This window comes from Cydia splendana, chromosome 11 (genome assembly GCF_910591565.1).
Source record: "Cydia splendana chromosome 11, ilCydSple1.2, whole genome shotgun sequence".
Lineage (NCBI taxonomy): Eukaryota > Metazoa > Arthropoda > Insecta > Lepidoptera > Tortricidae > Cydia > Cydia splendana.
This window is the reverse complement of record NC_085970.1, coordinates 8,681,424-8,699,049: the sequence shown is the minus strand read 5'-3', so window position 1 is coordinate 8,699,049 and position 17,626 is coordinate 8,681,424. Positions and strand designations below refer to the sequence as shown.

Here is a 17,626-nt window from a genome sequence, read left to right as displayed (position 1 = left end):
ATTAGGGTTCTCAAGGGTCGGCAACGCTTAAGTGGCTCCTGTGATGTTGCTTATTAGGGTTCTCAAGGGTCGGCAACGCTTAAGTGGCTCCTGTGATGTTGCTTATTAGGGTTCTCAAGGGTCGGCAACGCTTAAGTGGCTCCTGTGATGTTGCTTATGTCCATGGGCGACGATGACTGCTTCCCATCAGGCGGCACGTCTGCTGGTTTGCTAACTATCACATAAAAAAAAGCATTTAGGTTCAATTAAGGAAGTATAATCCGCCGCCGCCGTAGTAGCCGTAGAACCGACGGCAGTTGGGGCGGAAAAGTTCTCGAGTGGCGACCACGTAACGGAGGGCGCAGCGTGGGTAGACCCCCCACAAGGTGGACTGACGACCTGGTAAAGGTCGCGGGAGTCCGCTGGATGCGGGTCGCGCAGGACCGGTCATTGTGGCACTCTTTGAGGGAGGCCCAGCACTGGACGTCCTCTAGCTGATATGATGATGACGATGATGAAGGAAGTATTAAAACCAGTCCCGTCTGTTTTCAGCGGAACACCTAGTATCGTCTCCGGAGAGGAAACCGAGTGTTAGCAGCCTGAACCTCGCCAGCAAGCTGGTCAACCGGCCGGCGCCTGCGTCGCCCGCGCCCTCCGCCGACGGGTTCAGCCAAGTCAGCGAAAGGTAACCCACGAGTTTGTCCAAAGTTAAATTATGAAAGTATGTTATTTATGTAGTTTCTACCATAAGAAATACGAATTTAATACTATTTTGTTCATTATTACTAGCTGTTTATTAACTTGCAAGTACCTATGTATGTATGTACGGGTCAAATCTTGCAAGTTAAATTTGACCCACTTCCCGACTTCCAATTAAGCTGAAAATTTGCATACATATGTAAGTTAAGTGACAATGCAACATCGAGCTGATCTGATGATGGAGACCGGAGGTGGCCATAGGGACTCTGTGATAAAACAACGAAACCTTTTGTGTTTAGGGTTTTTAGAATTGTCTCGATGAGTACCAATTAGTTGCCTGTGGAAATATAAAACCGGCCAAGTGCGAGTCTGCCTCGCGCACGAAGGGTTCGTGCGCGAGTCTTAGGGTCGGTTGCACCAAACTGTTCGTATTTTTATGTATGGAAAGTTTCATAGTGGCGTCTGCCATGGCGCGCCGACTGACGTTGATCAGTCTGTCAAATGTGGTTGGTGCAACTGGCCCTTAGACGCGCAGACGGACGGACAGCGGAGTCTTAGTAACAGGGTCCCGTTTTTACCCTTTGGGTACAGAACCCTAAAAAGTACAGCCAGCGATAAAAGCTTGTACCAAAAAATTATTTTTTTGCCAAAAACTAATTTCTTTGCTTCAAATTGAATAACAACGCTTGTTTCTGTGCAGGTTGAAGCGGCTGTTGGCGCTGGCAGGCAACCCGCACGTGGGCGGCGCACTCGCCCGCTGCTCGTGCGGACATGTCTGCTCGCAGCGGAAACATCAAGTAAGCGTACAGTCATCATCAAGCAGATAGTGACAATAGTGACACCCAAAGTGACTAAATATGTCACAACAAATACCTACATAGTTTTAACAACAAAAAAAAGTACAATACAATAGGGACCGTGCGCGTTGGAGGGTCTGCCATCTTCTGGCCTGAATCGGAAACATACGTGCACATGTACATTGCCAAAGCAAGTGCTACCATCTACCGTTCTTGTCGGTACGTTTCCTTGTGCATAATAGGTTCGGCCATCTTGTGGGCTACATCGGAAGAATAAACGACACATTTACGCCTCGCGCCAAAATCTGACGTCTCTTATACTGCCCCCTATAAGTCATGCTCGGGGCCTATACAAATATTCTTTATTGCTCACCAATATGAAAAGGAACATGACTTACAAATTAAGCACATAACTTAAGGTTTTCATCGATTTTTGACAAGTTTTGAATCGTATCTCCTTTTTTTGCACTACAGATAGAATGACAAGACAAACGGTTATCGGTTTTTCAATCTTTTATCTCCGGTTTTGTCCACCGGATTTTGAAAGAAATGAATACTTATTTTTTTAAACATTGTTTAAAAAAACACTTTTTTCGTATCTAGTTTGCAGTGAAGGATCTTACATGTACGAAATCTACATATTTGGGTTCGTCTTTGACGTCTCGAAAAACGTATCCAGGGTTTTAATTTTAAACTAATTAACACAAAAGTTATGGCCAGAAAACCAGTTTTTTAGTCTAACATTGTTCAACTTTGATGCCAAATATCTCGAAGACAATGAACTTTGAATTAATATGGGATACTATATTGCTTAAAGCCGTTAAAAAACATTAGAAAACAAAGGGATTCAGATCTAAGGTCATTGGCGTGGGGTAGCCCCTTAAACTAAACTTAAAATATGGTATAGTAAATAAACGATGAGTTCGATCAAAAATAAATTCGAACCGATGGAGTTATTAGAAAAGTTATAGCAATCTTGAGGCATTTCGCCTCAAGATTGCTATTCATATTTTTTGGCATAGATCCCTATATAACTACGATTTTTAAAAACTTCTGACTGAACACACTGGCAGTGATTTTGATAGCACAGACTGTGCAAGAGGTATTTTAAAATTCATAATACTCATAATTTCTTAGAAGTTTGAGTTTTTCATAAAAGTGTTAATTTTAACGTCAAACTTCTACGAAATTACGACGTTTAAAATAGCACTTGCACAGTTTGTGCTATCAAAATCACTGTCAACTTAGATTGATCTAACTCTAATTATGGTTGCCACGCACTTCCGATGTTTTGGTAATATCGAAAATAGATGCATAATATTCATTATCATTATGTTTTAATATTATCATAATAATCGTATCATAATGTTTTGTTGCAGCCTAAACCACCGTTGCTCCAACCGCCATCACCGCGGCCGGAGCCGGTGTTTCGACATCCCACGCCCATCGCGCCTAAACCCGCCAACGAGGTACGCTACACAATACAGAAAACTATACGCTTTCATTTTTATATATGTTGTAGTGGATAAATTGTGATGGATTGCTCATTTTCTATCTTTTTAGCTAGATTTTATTAAAATTTATCATGTGTCATCACCCCTATTATATGCATGGTGTGCGATCGAGATTTTGCTATGTGCGCCGTATACACCGAAGAGGCGTGCGTATCTGCAATAGTGTTATTCCCCCGTTACACATTAGACATAATTTTTGACACGTGCAAACATGAACAATAATTATGCTGTTTCACGTGAACAGTAATTATGCTGTATCACTAAGGTATTGTTTATATCAAGTTTTATAATTACTAGGCACCTGTTGAGTAAGTATAGCACAAAAATAGAAACTATACAATGTAAGTTAATTGCTATCAATTTACTTACTTTGTATAGTTAAAGCCTGACCATTAATATATAATCATGCGCCATGTTGCGGAATTTCATTGGGACTAATTTCTTACACTGGCAATAATTTTAATGATAGGTTGTCACTGTTGTCAGTGTCATTGTGGCGGTTTACTTGAATAATACTTAAGTGTTGAATATTAAATAATAAATGACAAAAAATGGCCAAAACTATACATAATCAAGAGCGAAACATTGTAAATAATGTAAATAATAAACGGCTGGAAAAGAACCGTTCGGGAAATTAAACTATTTCGCTACGAAACATTTCCAAATTAACATCAGAGCTGACAGGTAAACAAATCAAAATGTCATTATAGTCTGGTTATTACGACTTGGTTATTGTAGTGTTATGTTATACATACGCGAGGAAATACTTAAGTACAGTAACAAAGATGTGTTTGAAAAATATTTACTATGGGCAAAGATATACATAACATAGATTTTCATTTTTAGTTTTAATCTTGTGTCGATAGATGGCAATAAATTTACAGTGACTACAAAATTTACTATGACAATAACGCTCTATACACTCTATTCTCTTTGCTATGGGCTTTGGAGACGATCAATTTTATTCATTGACAATGTAGCAGACCCTATGTAAGGTAATTTTGACCTATGTGTGACGCGTAAGAAAATACATGAATTTTATACGGTAAAAACCGACAATTATAAAATGTGAACACCGAATATTTGGATACTGATTATGATTAGAGTGAGTTAGCCCCCATTCGCACGACAGCTTTTTCAACGCGCGTTAAAAAAGCGCTTGAATCTGTCCGCACTCTAAATTCGATTTAACGACCAAGGCTTAAAGTCGAAAATCTAACAACGCTTGATAAAAAGCGCCACCGCTGTCGTGTGAATACAAACATGGTTTTCCATTTGTGTCATTCAAACGCTTTTTTAACGCGCGTTGAAAAAGCTCCCATGCGAATGGGGCCTAAAAGTATGTAAGTCAAAATAACGAGTTGCCAATCCACATTGTTCAGACTATACTGAACTGTTGCCATATAAATGAGAATAATAGCGCCCTCTTGACAATGATCATATATTACTGGTCAGGCTTTACATAAAAATAGTTTTTAATCAGAATTACATTTATACTCATGAATCATGAATATCATGATAGTTAATTTACAAAGTGCGCCCCAAAGAGAATTAAATCACTACGTTGTGCGCCCGTGCTTGGCGCCATAAAACTTTAAAGGGGTGCAATTTTAAAATGGTTAAGAAAACAATAGGACACAATCACTACACCTTATAAAGAAAAGTCCCCCGCCGCGTCTGTCTGTTTGTGTGTTTGTATGTTTGTTCGCGATAACCTCAAAAACTACTGAACGGATTTTCACGCGGTTTTCACCTATCAATAGAGTGATTCTTGAGAAAGGTTTAGGTGTATAATTTGTTAACCGGTGCGATGCCGGGGCGTGTCGCTAGTGAGACAATACGGAGAAGTAATCTTGTATTAATTCTGTGCTTTGAAATCCTTAATTAACATTTTTTTAATACCGCGTTGTAGACAAACAAGCATACGGTCCGCCTGATGATAAGCGATAACCGTTGCCTATGGACGTCTGCATCTCAGAGTGTTACATGCGAATTGTTGACCCTTTAAAACCTGTACACTCGTTTTTGAGGAACCTTAAGTACTCGTATTAGACCGCGAGCCAGGAACAGATTTCTATGACCAATCGGCTCCCGAGTGATAACTCGTATAGTGGTTAACGGCTATGTATGATGAACCCTCATGAACGTCAGCTGCCGCTCCGTTGGTGGGTAGAGGAATGGCAGCCACCGAAACATGTAAAAAAATAAAAAATAAAAATTTCTTCATTGCCTCCCTTTTGATGCTTTGTCAGATGATAGTTTAGTGACGGTCTTTCCAACACTATACAACCGGCTGACGAATTTATTTATAAACTATCATCTGACAAAATATCAAACGGGAGGCGATGACTGAATTTTTTTTTTATATATTCATGTGATAATTTGACGGTCTTTCCACCGCAATACAACCTGCTGACTATTTTTTTAATTCACGATAGCGTCTAAACTATCATCTGACAAAGTATCAAGCGGGAGGCGATGACTGACAATATTTGCTCCTGGCTGGCGGTCTATATACAGAATTATTAGCGTACATTATAAATGTACTATATCTGTGTTTCCCGGCGTCTATAGTAATGTATTGGTGACAGGCGCCGCTGTCGATGTCGCTGTCGGACCTGCCCCGCTGGCGGCGCGGGCGGCCACGCGCCGCCGACCGCCGCGTCGTGGTGCAGCGCCTGCTGCCCTTGCTGCCGAAGCTGCCCCCACCGAGCAGTCAGTATACGTTTTGCAATTAAATGAAAATTTTTATTTCAGGCAACTAGTGACCCATACATAAATACTTTAAAAATAGCATACATATTATAGAAACTACAAATCACATTATGGCTGCGATGCATTACGCAACCCCGCAGTGTCAGGGAGCCGGCTAGGCCGCGGAACCGCCGAAAGTTGAAACCCTTCGGCCAAAACTCCTCCTTGGTGGAGGTCGCTAGATGTTCAGTCGGAATTAAAACCCCCTTCACCCTTGTTCGCCCTTTCACGTGCATGCTGGTGCAAGGGAATTCCGTATTGGTAGAGTCACCACACGGGATTGTTATGCCATTTAGGGTTCTTGCTAAATTGGAAATTCTACACTCGCGATCAAAAAAATCGACTCAAGCAACATTTTTTACTTTTGGTCGTTTTTCCGGAATGCGGGAAATATTTTAGTAAAACTTTGAATGCAATTTTATTACGAATTTATTCAGCTACAAAAAACAGTAAAAGACAACGATCTCGCTTGCGTAGTTTTCAGGTTATTGCAGTTTTTGTACAAAATGGCATTTTGCATGGTTATGATATGCACGAGTTGTGCTCCCTTGAGACCAATAAAAACCGGTGTAACCGGTTATTTCTTATCAGTCGCTTATCAGAAGTTGACCAGTGCACATCTCCTGGTAATCTTTCACCGGAATCACCTTGCAAAAATGGATACCACCGAAGCTGAAGCCGCCGAAGTCGTCGCCTTGGTGAATCGAGGATTCTCGCAGCGTTCTGTTGCTGAGCAGCTGAATTTAAGCCAGTCTGCTGTCTCAAGAGTTTACCGTCGGTTTCGTCGATATGGAACCTTGAAACGGAAACAAGGATCTGGCCGTCAGCGGTGCACAACGGAGAGGGAAGAGCGTCCCGATGTCTCTGAGTCAGTTTGGGCCCAGTAGCAGGTCTTCTTGGGGTGAGGTTGGCTTCCTTGAGTCTTCGCCGAACTGTTGGAGTGCTAACAGGCACAACCCGGTTCCGCATCAGGTCTCGCTGGATGGCAACAGCGGTACGGTGGCGATTACGAAGACTGGAGGTGACGATGAAGCGGTCTTCCCTCTCCGTTGTGCACCGCTGACGGCCAGATCCTTGTCTCCGTTTCAAGGTTCCAAATCGACGAAACCGACGGTAAACTCTGGAGACAGCAGACTGGCTTAATTTCAGCTGCTCAGCAACAGAACGCTGCGAGAATCCTCGATTCACCAAGGCGACGACTTCGGCGGCTTCAGCTTCGGTGGTATCCATTTTTCCAAGGTGATTCCGGTGAAAGATTGCTAGGAGATTTGCACTGGTCAAGTTCTGATAAGCGACTCATAAGAAATAACCGGTTACACCGGTTTTTATTGGTCTCAAGGGGGCACAACTCGTGCATATCATAACCATGCAAAATGCCATTTTGTACAAAAACTGCAATAACCTAAAAACTACGCAAGCGAGATCGTTGTCTTTTACTGTTTTTTGTAGCTGAATAAATTCGTAATAAAATTGCATTCAAAGTTTTACTAAAATATTTCCCGCTTTCCGGAAAAACGACCAAAAGTAAAAAATGTTGCTTGAGTCGATTTTTTTGATCGCGAGTGTATAGCGTAAGTATTGAACAACCAATTTAGCTAGGACCCTAAATGGCGCAATAATCGCGGAGCGTGATGGTACTATGTTAATACAGAATGTCATCGCTAAGGACGCCAAACATGAGGATTACCTTATATCAAAGAATTATTGATTGTAATATTTGTAATAGAGGTGAAGTCTAAGATAAAACAAGACCGAAGTGATCCCATAAGAGCACCGTGAACAAAGTTTTGTACGGTGGTATTCCCAATTCTACAGATTCTCTAATTTACGGATTCCCAATTTCACAGATAACCAATTATACAGGTTCCCAATTCTACAGATTCTCTAATCTACAGATTCCCAGTTTAACAGATGACCAATTATACAGGTTCCCAATTCCACAGATTCTTAATTCTACAGTATCCAAAAGAAAAGGATGAGTAGGTATAGTTTTCCTGGTTCTTACTGACTGACAAATTGGTTTGATCAACTATATCTTATTATATTTTTATCTTCCCAGAGAAAGGTGCTATTATAATAATATTTATTATGTTACCGTTAAACGAGCAATTTTTGTTTATTTATTTATTTATATGTTTATTTATACATAGGGATTCCTATATTTTGGGATCTCAGAAACGGCTGTAACGATTTCGATGAAATTTATTATAATTATAATATATATTAGAGTAAAATTGAAAATCGTATACATGTTTTCAGATATGACCGTGCTAATGCTGTGTTACATTTATTATTGTAGTAGATACATTATTGTCTGAAGTGCTGACAATCTGTAGAATTGGGAATCTGTAGGACTGGAAATCTGTTTGTCTGGGAATCTGTAGAATTGGGAGTTTGTGGAAATGGGAATCTGTAGAATTAAGATTCTGTAAAATTGAAATTATGTAGAATTGTGAATATGTAGAATTAAGATAGTGTAAAATTGAAATTATGTAGAACTAGACGGGCCCGCAGCTCCGCTCACGTAAATGAAATAAAGAGTTTGTCTTATGTTTAGTTAAATACCGACATTATTATGTATCCCTGCCAGGGTTTATAACTGTGATAAGGATTTCTTATTTGTCAAGTAGGTAGCCGTTATTTGGATAACTTAATTCGAAAATGTCTTATAACGTACGTAGGTATTTATTTAAAACTTGTTTTAACATAAAATTATTACTTATTGTTGTAAGCCTAGTTGCAAAAACGTTCATTAGATTACTTATTTTCCGCTTTAAGCCACGAATATGGACGACCACCACCCATAAATCGCCTTTTCATACAAACGTAGGTAGTCCCCATTTCCCTTTCTGGATCTTAACATTACTACGGCTAAGGTGACGCAACGATCCAAAGGACTCACCTGGCCTCCGATACCAGATCACGTCATGTTTCTTGCGATCTTGCGATAGCTCTCGCCATCGGGCGTCTCCCATTTTATTGTCCCAAGTACGCTCGTCTCCCATTCTATAACTTTGTATTTTTGGCTCATCTCGGCAGCCCTTTCCCTGGAGCCATGAAAATCAATCTGAATAATAATAACTCATAAAGAAATTTAAAACAATAAAATACAAATTATTAACACGATAACCATACGATAATATTAATTTGATTGATATGTCATAAATGGCATAATTCACTCGTATGGGCTATGGACTAAGGTTGAGGTTGGCAGCACTTTTTATTTTACTTCGTGTAAAAAAACTCAGAAATACCTGTATACCAACATGACAAACATAATTTAGTTTACTTTAACTTACGGATTATTTGCTCTAATCTGTAGCACCGCCAAACGAAAGCAACCGAGAGTTCCCGAGAAATGGTCGAAGTCGTAAAATGAAGATTGTTATGAAAATTTATTTTCCTTATTGTAAATTAAATACGCATCGAAAGCGATAGTTTTTATGTTCTAGTTTTATTCTCATATGTAGATAATAGATTTAAACAGTTTTTTCTTAGCATACGTGCGTTGTATTCGAGATACGTGTCAAAAACTTTTTTAGAAATTTGTAAGGCGCCATCTCTCTTCTTCGCTCGTTTTGTATCCCGTTCTGGTTTTTCAATTTTATATATATGATGATTGGAAATCTGTAAAATTGTAAATCTGTAGAATTGGGAATCTGTAATAGAAATCTGTAGAACTGGGCCTAAACCCTCATTACATTACCATTCATTACCATTTCGTAGAAGGAAAACGTCGTGAGGAAACCGGACTAATCCCAACTAACCTTAGTTTACCCTCTGGGTTGGAAGGTCAGATGGCAGTCGCTTTCGTAAAAACTGGTGCCTACGACAATTTCTGGGATTAGTTGCCAAAGCGAACCCCAGGCTGCCATTAGCCGTGGCAAAATGCCAGGACAACGCGAGGAAGATGATGAAAGCGTTATTGATTGTAATAGAGGTAAAGATTCTCAATAGTAATGTAGTCGTACCTATACCAGGCGTAGCTCACTCTGCGATTTCGTCGCTTTGCAACAGGTAGCTAAAAGTACATCCGTTCCACACCAATTTTGGTGGCTAGCCATAAGCCGCGCGTGGCGCTGTCGCCACCTAGCGGCCATATCTGTCCTTATCGTAACAGACGCGTTTTGTTAGAGAGTGAGTCTTCTGTACCTAGTACCATGGTCTAATAAAACATGGTCTTCCATTCCCAGAGTGACACGGGCCTACGTCACAATAACATTGCCACTTTATTTCAACATAACATGTTACATGGGTACATTATACCTATGGTTAATAAGTTAAAATATTTCTTTATAATTTTATAATTTTCATTTATATGTATTTTAGCTTAAATTTTACAATAACACGTCATTTTTAATTACTCGTTAGCAATATCTTCCGATTCACGAAAGAAATTTCAGACTTTCGGGTAATTCTGTTTATACTACTGGCAACACAGGATAGCGCTGTGCACATTTGACAATTCGGATCTAGATAACTTCATGCCCTGACCGTCATCCTTGTCGAACGCGTGTTAATTGTTATTTCCTTCTCGCTCAGTGTCAGCAGTCGCAGTGTTTTCCAAACTTTTCACGTCGTAAGCTTGGTAATTAATGTGTAACTGTGAATTAGTTTTTTAAACGTTTGTCTTGTATAGATAAATAAAGTTTAATTTAATACATTAGATTTGTTTTATTTTACTATGTTTCTACATGAATAACTTAAAATTAATGCCGTTAAAATAATTTTCACCGTTGGTTAAAATTCTCCCACATTTCAAAGTTTGAGAACCTGTAAACAGCATGATGATGATGACGTAGGCGCGTGTCAGTTAGGTCATACGCGAATCTCGGAATGGAGTACCAGGCGGAGTATATTATTATACCATGCCTAGTACTATTATTTATTCTGTGCTCATACTTGAAAGTCATTTTTGTTAAATAATTCTGTATCAGTACAGAGTAGTTAAATTAATATTGTAGGGTAGGTGGGAGTTTCACTCAAACGCCAATGTCAACGATACTTTTATTGACTATGAAAACTTATACATATAGGTGCATACATTTATGGGTTCATACAAAACTGGTTACTTCCTATCTACGTAATATCGAATAACAGACGGCAAGGTTGAGCACGCCTGCTACCGATGCAAATTGCCAAGGGACAGTCGGGAACCTATCGCCAAGGCACTAGCTAAACCTAGGGAGGTCAGGGAGAAGACTGCAAGTGGCTATCGAACTCCCGACCCATTGAGACTAGCCAAAGGACAGAGGTGTACCTATCGCTAAGGCAGTCGCTAGCTGAATGATCTGATGCGGCGCGGACTGCGGCTTTTATTCGGTCCGGTCGGCGATCGTCGTGCGCGCTCGGTGCTCCTCGGTGGCTGGCTGGTGTGACGCAGTACTGTGCGAGCGAGAAAGTATTCGAGCCCGCGCGTCGTTAGAATTAGTATTGTTACAATATTAATTAATTGCCTTCCAGACCTGATCCCGGTAAAGATCGTCCCGAACACGCCGCCGGTGCCGCCGCGTATCTTGCCCAAGCCTCCGCCTACATCCACCAACGAGTAAGTGTACCCTCCATCAACAAAAAGTATAAATTTAATGTAAAAGTAGATTTTAATTACGAACGTTATTAATAAATAATAATAGTAAATAAATATTATAGGAAACATTCTTACACAATTTGACTAACAATAAGTCCCACGGTAAGCTTAAGAAGACTTGTGTTGTGGGTACTCAGACAACGATACATATAATATATAAATACTTAAATACATATATAGAAAACATCCATGACTCAGGAACAAATATCTGTGCTCATCATACAAATAATTCCCTTATGCTCTGGTTTCCTAGGATAGCGGTGCCGACATATAGCGACCGTCTCCATACAAATACTACGGCATCTATGTTTAGCCGTATTATTTAGTAAGGTGACGGCCGCTATATGACGGCACCGCTATCCTAGGAAAACCGATCTTTACTGGGTGTCGAACCCAAGAGCATTATTAATTCAAAAATATTCGAAAATAGTGATCTATTCTTCCCTATAGATACTGTGATTTAGGTTTATCTTTGCTTACAGCCTGTCACTATTCTACGTGCTGAGCGAGTCAAACGGTCAATTCTTCTTTCACGACGGCGACCGCCGCATCCCCATTTCAGCGCAGGACGATAATGAAGAAGGTATCAACATTAATGATTCAAGTATTTGGTATCGTCTTGGGTCGTGCCATTCGTTTTTCGTCAAGTTCTTAAATTAGTCCTATTCTGCTTTCGTCACTCATTCTACATTGAAAGCCACCGACGATTCTGACGAATGTAGAATGAGTGACAAAAGCAGAATAGGACTAATTTAAGAACAAAAACCAACCCAAGACGATACCGAGTATTTAAGTGACTATTGGTACTGGTAAACTTTATCTCTTCGCAATAAGGAGCATATTAGAACGATGAAAATTATTATACTACTGCAACACCCTTAATTCATGGTCGAATTCTATAGTCTGGCCACGACATCGACAAACTAAGTGTTGCGTGCATTTTTTGTACTTTTAAACTAATATATATTCCGTCCTGATTATGGTCTCATTTGTGAATCTTTGATACTAGAGAGTGTTAAATTGTGTGCAAATGTAGTGCGTAATTATTTTCCTTCGTATTTTCACGGAAACGTACGAACGTGTCTTGCTATTTCAGTCAGTCCCGGTACAAAAAGTACTGAGTTTGGTTGAAGTAGCATGACAAATACGACTGTCTCCGAGAAAATACGAAGCACAACAATTATACACTACATCTGTCAGCGTATCTGTGTCTATCTTTCCTTGCTATGTTAAACATTGACAGAAATCAGTGTTTATTCATTTGTTTACCCTGTTTTCAAGCTGAAGAAGACATCCAAGACGAATCATACGACAGTAAAGAAGACACGAAAGAATTCAAAATCGACATATCAGCGACGGAGGTGGAGAAACGAGTAGCAAGCAAGTCTGACGAGACGAGCGAGCCGGAGGCGAGCGCCGAGCCGAGTCAGCCGAGTGACTCGAGTCAGAGTGAGAAGAAGAAAGCTGAAGGCGGAGACATCGCGAGTAAGTTGATACTTCTTTTTTCAAAAAAGTGTGACTACAATCGTCTCGGTACTTGAATAAGGCCGCCAACTGACGTGGGGAGTATCGTCGCGGCGGCTGCCGGTCGGCCCGCTAGCGGCAGGGACGAGGGGCGGCAGGTAGTATGACAGATGCAAGACGCTATTTTGACAGTTAAAATTTGATATCCTCGCGAGTTTGTTGAAAAACATCGTATCGTATGGAACTCGTGGGCATTGGTCATTACACAAATCTGTTTTCTTATTGCGCGCGAGCTGAAAGCGAGAAACAATATAGCCTCATATGTAATGACCAACATAGCGCACTTGTATCACATAGTATTACATTGTTGCAGACTTCCTGCCATCGGAGTCCATGTGTATGTCGCCGTCGCGGCTGCTGGCGGGCGACGGCTGGCTGGCCGGCGCGCACGACTTCAGCCTCAGCTCCTTCCTCGGCCAGCTCGAGCCCGCGCCCAGCGACCAGGTCACTACCATCACACGCTATACTCAACCTTACTGCTTGGACATAAGGGCGACGGCTGGCTGGCCGGCGCGCACGACTTCAGCCTCAGCTCCTTCCTCGGCCAGCTCGAGCCCGCGCCCAGCGACCAGGTCACTACCATCACACGCTATACTCAACCTTACTGCTTGGACATAAGGGCGACGGCTGGCTGGCCGGCGCGCACGACTTCAGCCTCAGCTCCTTCCTCGGCCAGCTCGAGCCCGCGCCCAGCGACCAGGTCACTACCATCACACGCTATACTCAACCTTACTGCTTGGACATAAGGGCGACGGCTGGCTGGCCGGCGCGCACGACTTCAGCCTCAGCTCCTTCCTCGGCCAGCTCGAGCCCGCGCCCAGCGACCAGGTCACTACCATCACACGCTATACTCAACCTTACTGCTTGGACATAAGGGCGACGGCTGGCTGGCCGGCGCGCACGACTTCAGCCTCAGCTCCTTCCTCGGCCAGCTCGAGCCCGCGCCCAGCGACCAGGTCACTACCATCACACGCTATACTCAACCTTACTGCTTGGACATAAGGGCGACGGCTGGCTGGCCGGCGCGCACGACTTCAGCCTCAGCTCCTTCCTCGGCCAGCTCGAGCCCGCGCCCAGCGACCAGGTCACTACCATCACACGCTATACTCAACCTTACTGCTTGGACATAAGGGCGACGGCTGGCTGGCCGGCGCGCACGACTTCAGCCTCAGCTCCTTCCTCGGCCAGCTCGAGCCCGCGCCCAGCGACCAGGTCACTACCATCACACGCTATACTCAACCTTACTGCTTGGACATAAGGGCGACGGCTGGCTGGCCGGCGCGCACGACTTCAGCCTCAGCTCCTTCCTCGGCCAGCTCGAGCCCGCGCCCAGCGACCAGGTCACTACCATCACACGCTATACTCAACCTTACTGCTTGGACATAAGGGCGACGGCTGGCTGGCCGGCGCGCACGACTTCAGCCTCAGCTCCTTCCTCGGCCAGCTCGAGCCCGCGCCCAGCGACCAGGTCACTACCATCACACGCTATACTCAACCTTACTGCTTGGACATAAGGGCGACGGCTGGCTGGCCGGCGCGCACGACTTCAGCCTCAGCTCCTTCCTCGGCCAGCTCGAGCCCGCGCCCAGCGACCAGGTCACTACCATCACACGCTATACTCAACCTTACTGCTTGGACATAAGGGCGACGGCTGGCTGGCCGGCGCGCACGACTTCAGCCTCAGCTCCTTCCTCGGCCAGCTCGAGCCCGCGCCCAGCGACCAGGTCACTACCATCACACGCTATACTCAACCTTACTGCTTGGACATAAGGGCGACGGCTGGCTGGCCGGCGCGCACGACTTCAGCCTCAGCTCCTTCCTCGGCCAGCTCGAGCCCGCGCCCAGCGACCAGGTCACTACCATCACACGCTATACTCAACCTTACTGCTTGGACATAAGGGCGACGGCTGGCTGGCCGGCGCGCACGACTTCAGCCTCAGCTCCTTCCTCGGCCAGCTCGAGCCCGCGCCCAGCGACCAGGTCACTACCATCACACGCTATACTCAACCTTACTGCTTGGACATAAGGGCGACGGCTGGCTGGCCGGCGCGCACGACTTCAGCCTCAGCTCCTTCCTCGGCCAGCTCGAGCCCGCGCCCAGCGACCAGGTCACTACCATCACACGCTATACTCAACCTTACTGCTTGGACATAAGGGCGGCGGCTGGCTGGCCGGCGCGCACGACTTCAGCCTCAGCTCCTTCCTCGGCCAGCTCGAGCCCGCGCCCAGCGACCAGGTCACTACCATCACACGCTATACTCAACCTTACTGCTTGGACATAAGGGCGACGGCTGGCTGGCCGGCGCGCACGACTTCAGGCTCAGCTCCTTCCTCGGCCAGCTCGAGCCCGCGCCCAGCGACCAGGTCACTACCATCACACGCTATACTCAACCTTACTGCTTGGACATAAGGGCGACGGCTGGCTGGCCGGCGCGCACGACTTCAGGCTCAGCTCCTTCCTCGGCCAGCTCGAGCCCGCGCCCAGCGACCAGGTCACTACCATCACACGCTATACTCAACCTTACTGCTTGGACATAAGGGCGACGGCTGGCTGGCCGGCGCGCACGACTTCAGCCTCAGCTCCTTCCTCGGCCAGCTCGAGCCCGCGCCCAGCGACCAGGTCACTACCATCACACGCTATACTCAACCTTACTGCTTGGACATAAGGGCGACGGCTGGCTGGCCGGCGCGCACGACTTCAGCCTCAGCTCCTTCCTCGGCCAGCTCGAGCCCGCGCCCAGCGACCAGGTCACTACCATCACACGCTATACTCAACCTTACTGCTTGGACATAAGGGCGACGGCTGGCTGGCCGGCGCGCACGACTTCAGCCTCAGCTCCTTCCTCGGCCAGCTCGAGCCCGCGCCCAGCGACCAGGTCACTACCATCACACGCTATACTCAACCTTACTGCTTGGACATAAGGGCGACGGCTGGCTGGCCGGCGCGCACGACTTCAGCCTCAGCTCCTTCCTCGGCCAGCTCGAGCCCGCGCCCAGCGACCAGGTCACTACCATCACACGCTATACTCAACCTTACTGCTTGGACATAAGGGCGACGGCTGGCTGGCCGGCGCGCACGACTTCAGGCTCAGCTCCTTCCTCGGCCAGCTCGAGCCCGCGCCCAGCGACCAGGTCACTACCATCACACGCTATACTCAACCTTACTGCTTGGACATAAGGGCGACGGCTGGCTGGCCGGCGCGCACGACTTCAGCCTCAGCTCCTTCCTCGGCCAGCTCGAGCCCGCGCCCAGCGACCAGGTCACTACCATCACACGCTATACTCAACCTTACTGCTTGGACATAAGGGCGACGGCTGGCTGGCCGGCGCGCACGACTTCAGCCTCAGCTCCTTCCTCGGCCAGCTCGAGCCCGCGCCCAGCGACCAGGTCACTACCATCACACGCTATACTCAACCTTACTGCTTGGACATAAGGGCGACGGCTGGCTGGCCGGCGCGCACGACTTCAGCCTCAGCTCCTTCCTCGGCCAGCTCGAGCCCGCGCCCAGCGACCAGGTCACTACCATCACACGCTATACTCAACCTTACTGCTTGGACATAAGGGCGACGGCTGGCTGGCCGGCGCGCACGACTTCAGCCTCAGCTCCTTCCTCGGCCAGCTCGAGCCCGCGCCCAGCGACCAGGTCACTACCATCACACGCTATACTCAACCTTACTGCTTGGACATAAGGGCGACGGCTGGCTGGCCGGCGCGCACGACTTCAGCCTCAGCTCCTTCCTCGGCCAGCTCGAGCCCGCGCCCAGCGACCAGGTCACTACCATCACACGCTATACTCAACCTTACTGCTTGGACATAAGGGCGACGGCTGGCTGGCCGGCGCGCACGACTTCAGCCTCAGCTCCTTCCTCGGCCAGCTCGAGCCCGCGCCCAGCGACCAGGTCACTACCAGTACCATCACACACGCTATATTCACCCTTACTGCTTGGATATAACGTCTACTGTAGGTCAACGTCTACGTCTACGGTTGGTCGTATTGTTAGTACGTCGCGACCACCGGTAATCGCTCGTTTGCCTCCATATCACAAAAAAAAACATGATCATTATTTTTCATTTCTCATGCTCTGAAAGAGAGTCATTGTTGTTCCAAAAGGTGTGCAGAATATAATACGTTTAACATGCTCGCATGAATCGTACTGGGAAACTAACATGCTCTAGTGCAGAGTTTCCCAGTACATTATTTTTACGATAAACAATTAAAATTTGGGTATAAATGGATTTGTTATACAATTTCCATTCTGATATTAGATTCCCCATTCCATAAATAACGATACTTTTGCCTAAATTGTTAATTGAAAGTACCCTTAAAAATACTATAAAAATGTATACTTCTTAGTCATGTTAAAAAAAAAACAAATGTATTTTACTTTCCTCGTATTCGAAATGAAAAGTAGAGTGTTTAACTCGGGTGAAAGGCATCATTTCAGCCTCGGACATCCTTTAGTGCCTTTCATCCCTTGGTTAACAATCTACTATTTATAATTTTATCTTCTTCCTCGCGTTATCCCGGCATTTTGCCACGGCTCATGAGAGCTTGGGGTCCGCTTGACAACTAATCCCGATAATTGACGTAGGCGCTAGTTTTTACGAAAGCGACTGCCATCTGACCTTCCAACCCAGAGGGGAAACTAGGCCTTATTAGGATTAGTCCGGTTTCCTCACGATGTTTTCCTTCACCGAAAAGCAACTGGTAAATGTCAAATGATATTTTTCGTACATAAGTTCCGAAAACTCATTGGTACGAGCCGGGGTT

General features: G+C 45.1%; 1 protein-coding gene across 1 annotated transcript in view; it reads left to right on the top strand.

Annotated features, from left to right (window-relative positions):
* Nucleotides 1-17,626, top strand: part of LOC134795211 (uncharacterized) — an 82,528-nt gene that overhangs the window by 64,697 nt on the left and 205 nt on the right. Inside the window, 35 exon segments of the mRNA XM_063767043.1 lie at nt 532-664; nt 1,379-1,475; nt 2,855-2,944; nt 5,581-5,704; nt 11,207-11,291; nt 11,813-11,913; nt 12,612-12,815; nt 13,168-13,298; nt 13,346-13,426; nt 13,474-13,554; nt 13,602-13,682; nt 13,730-13,810; nt 13,858-13,938; nt 13,986-14,066; nt 14,114-14,194; nt 14,242-14,322; nt 14,370-14,450; nt 14,498-14,578; nt 14,626-14,706; nt 14,754-14,834; nt 14,882-14,962; nt 15,010-15,090; nt 15,138-15,218; nt 15,266-15,346; nt 15,394-15,474; nt 15,522-15,602; nt 15,650-15,730; nt 15,778-15,858; nt 15,906-15,986; nt 16,034-16,114; nt 16,162-16,242; nt 16,290-16,370; nt 16,418-16,498; nt 16,546-16,626; nt 16,674-16,754. Of these exon segments, the coding sequence (XP_063623113.1) occupies nt 532-664; nt 1,379-1,475; nt 2,855-2,944; nt 5,581-5,704; nt 11,207-11,291; nt 11,813-11,913; nt 12,612-12,815; nt 13,168-13,298; nt 13,346-13,426; nt 13,474-13,554; nt 13,602-13,682; nt 13,730-13,810; nt 13,858-13,938; nt 13,986-14,066; nt 14,114-14,194; nt 14,242-14,322; nt 14,370-14,450; nt 14,498-14,578; nt 14,626-14,706; nt 14,754-14,834; nt 14,882-14,962; nt 15,010-15,090; nt 15,138-15,218; nt 15,266-15,346; nt 15,394-15,474; nt 15,522-15,602; nt 15,650-15,730; nt 15,778-15,858; nt 15,906-15,986; nt 16,034-16,114; nt 16,162-16,242; nt 16,290-16,370; nt 16,418-16,498; nt 16,546-16,626; nt 16,674-16,754 (3,152 nt within the window).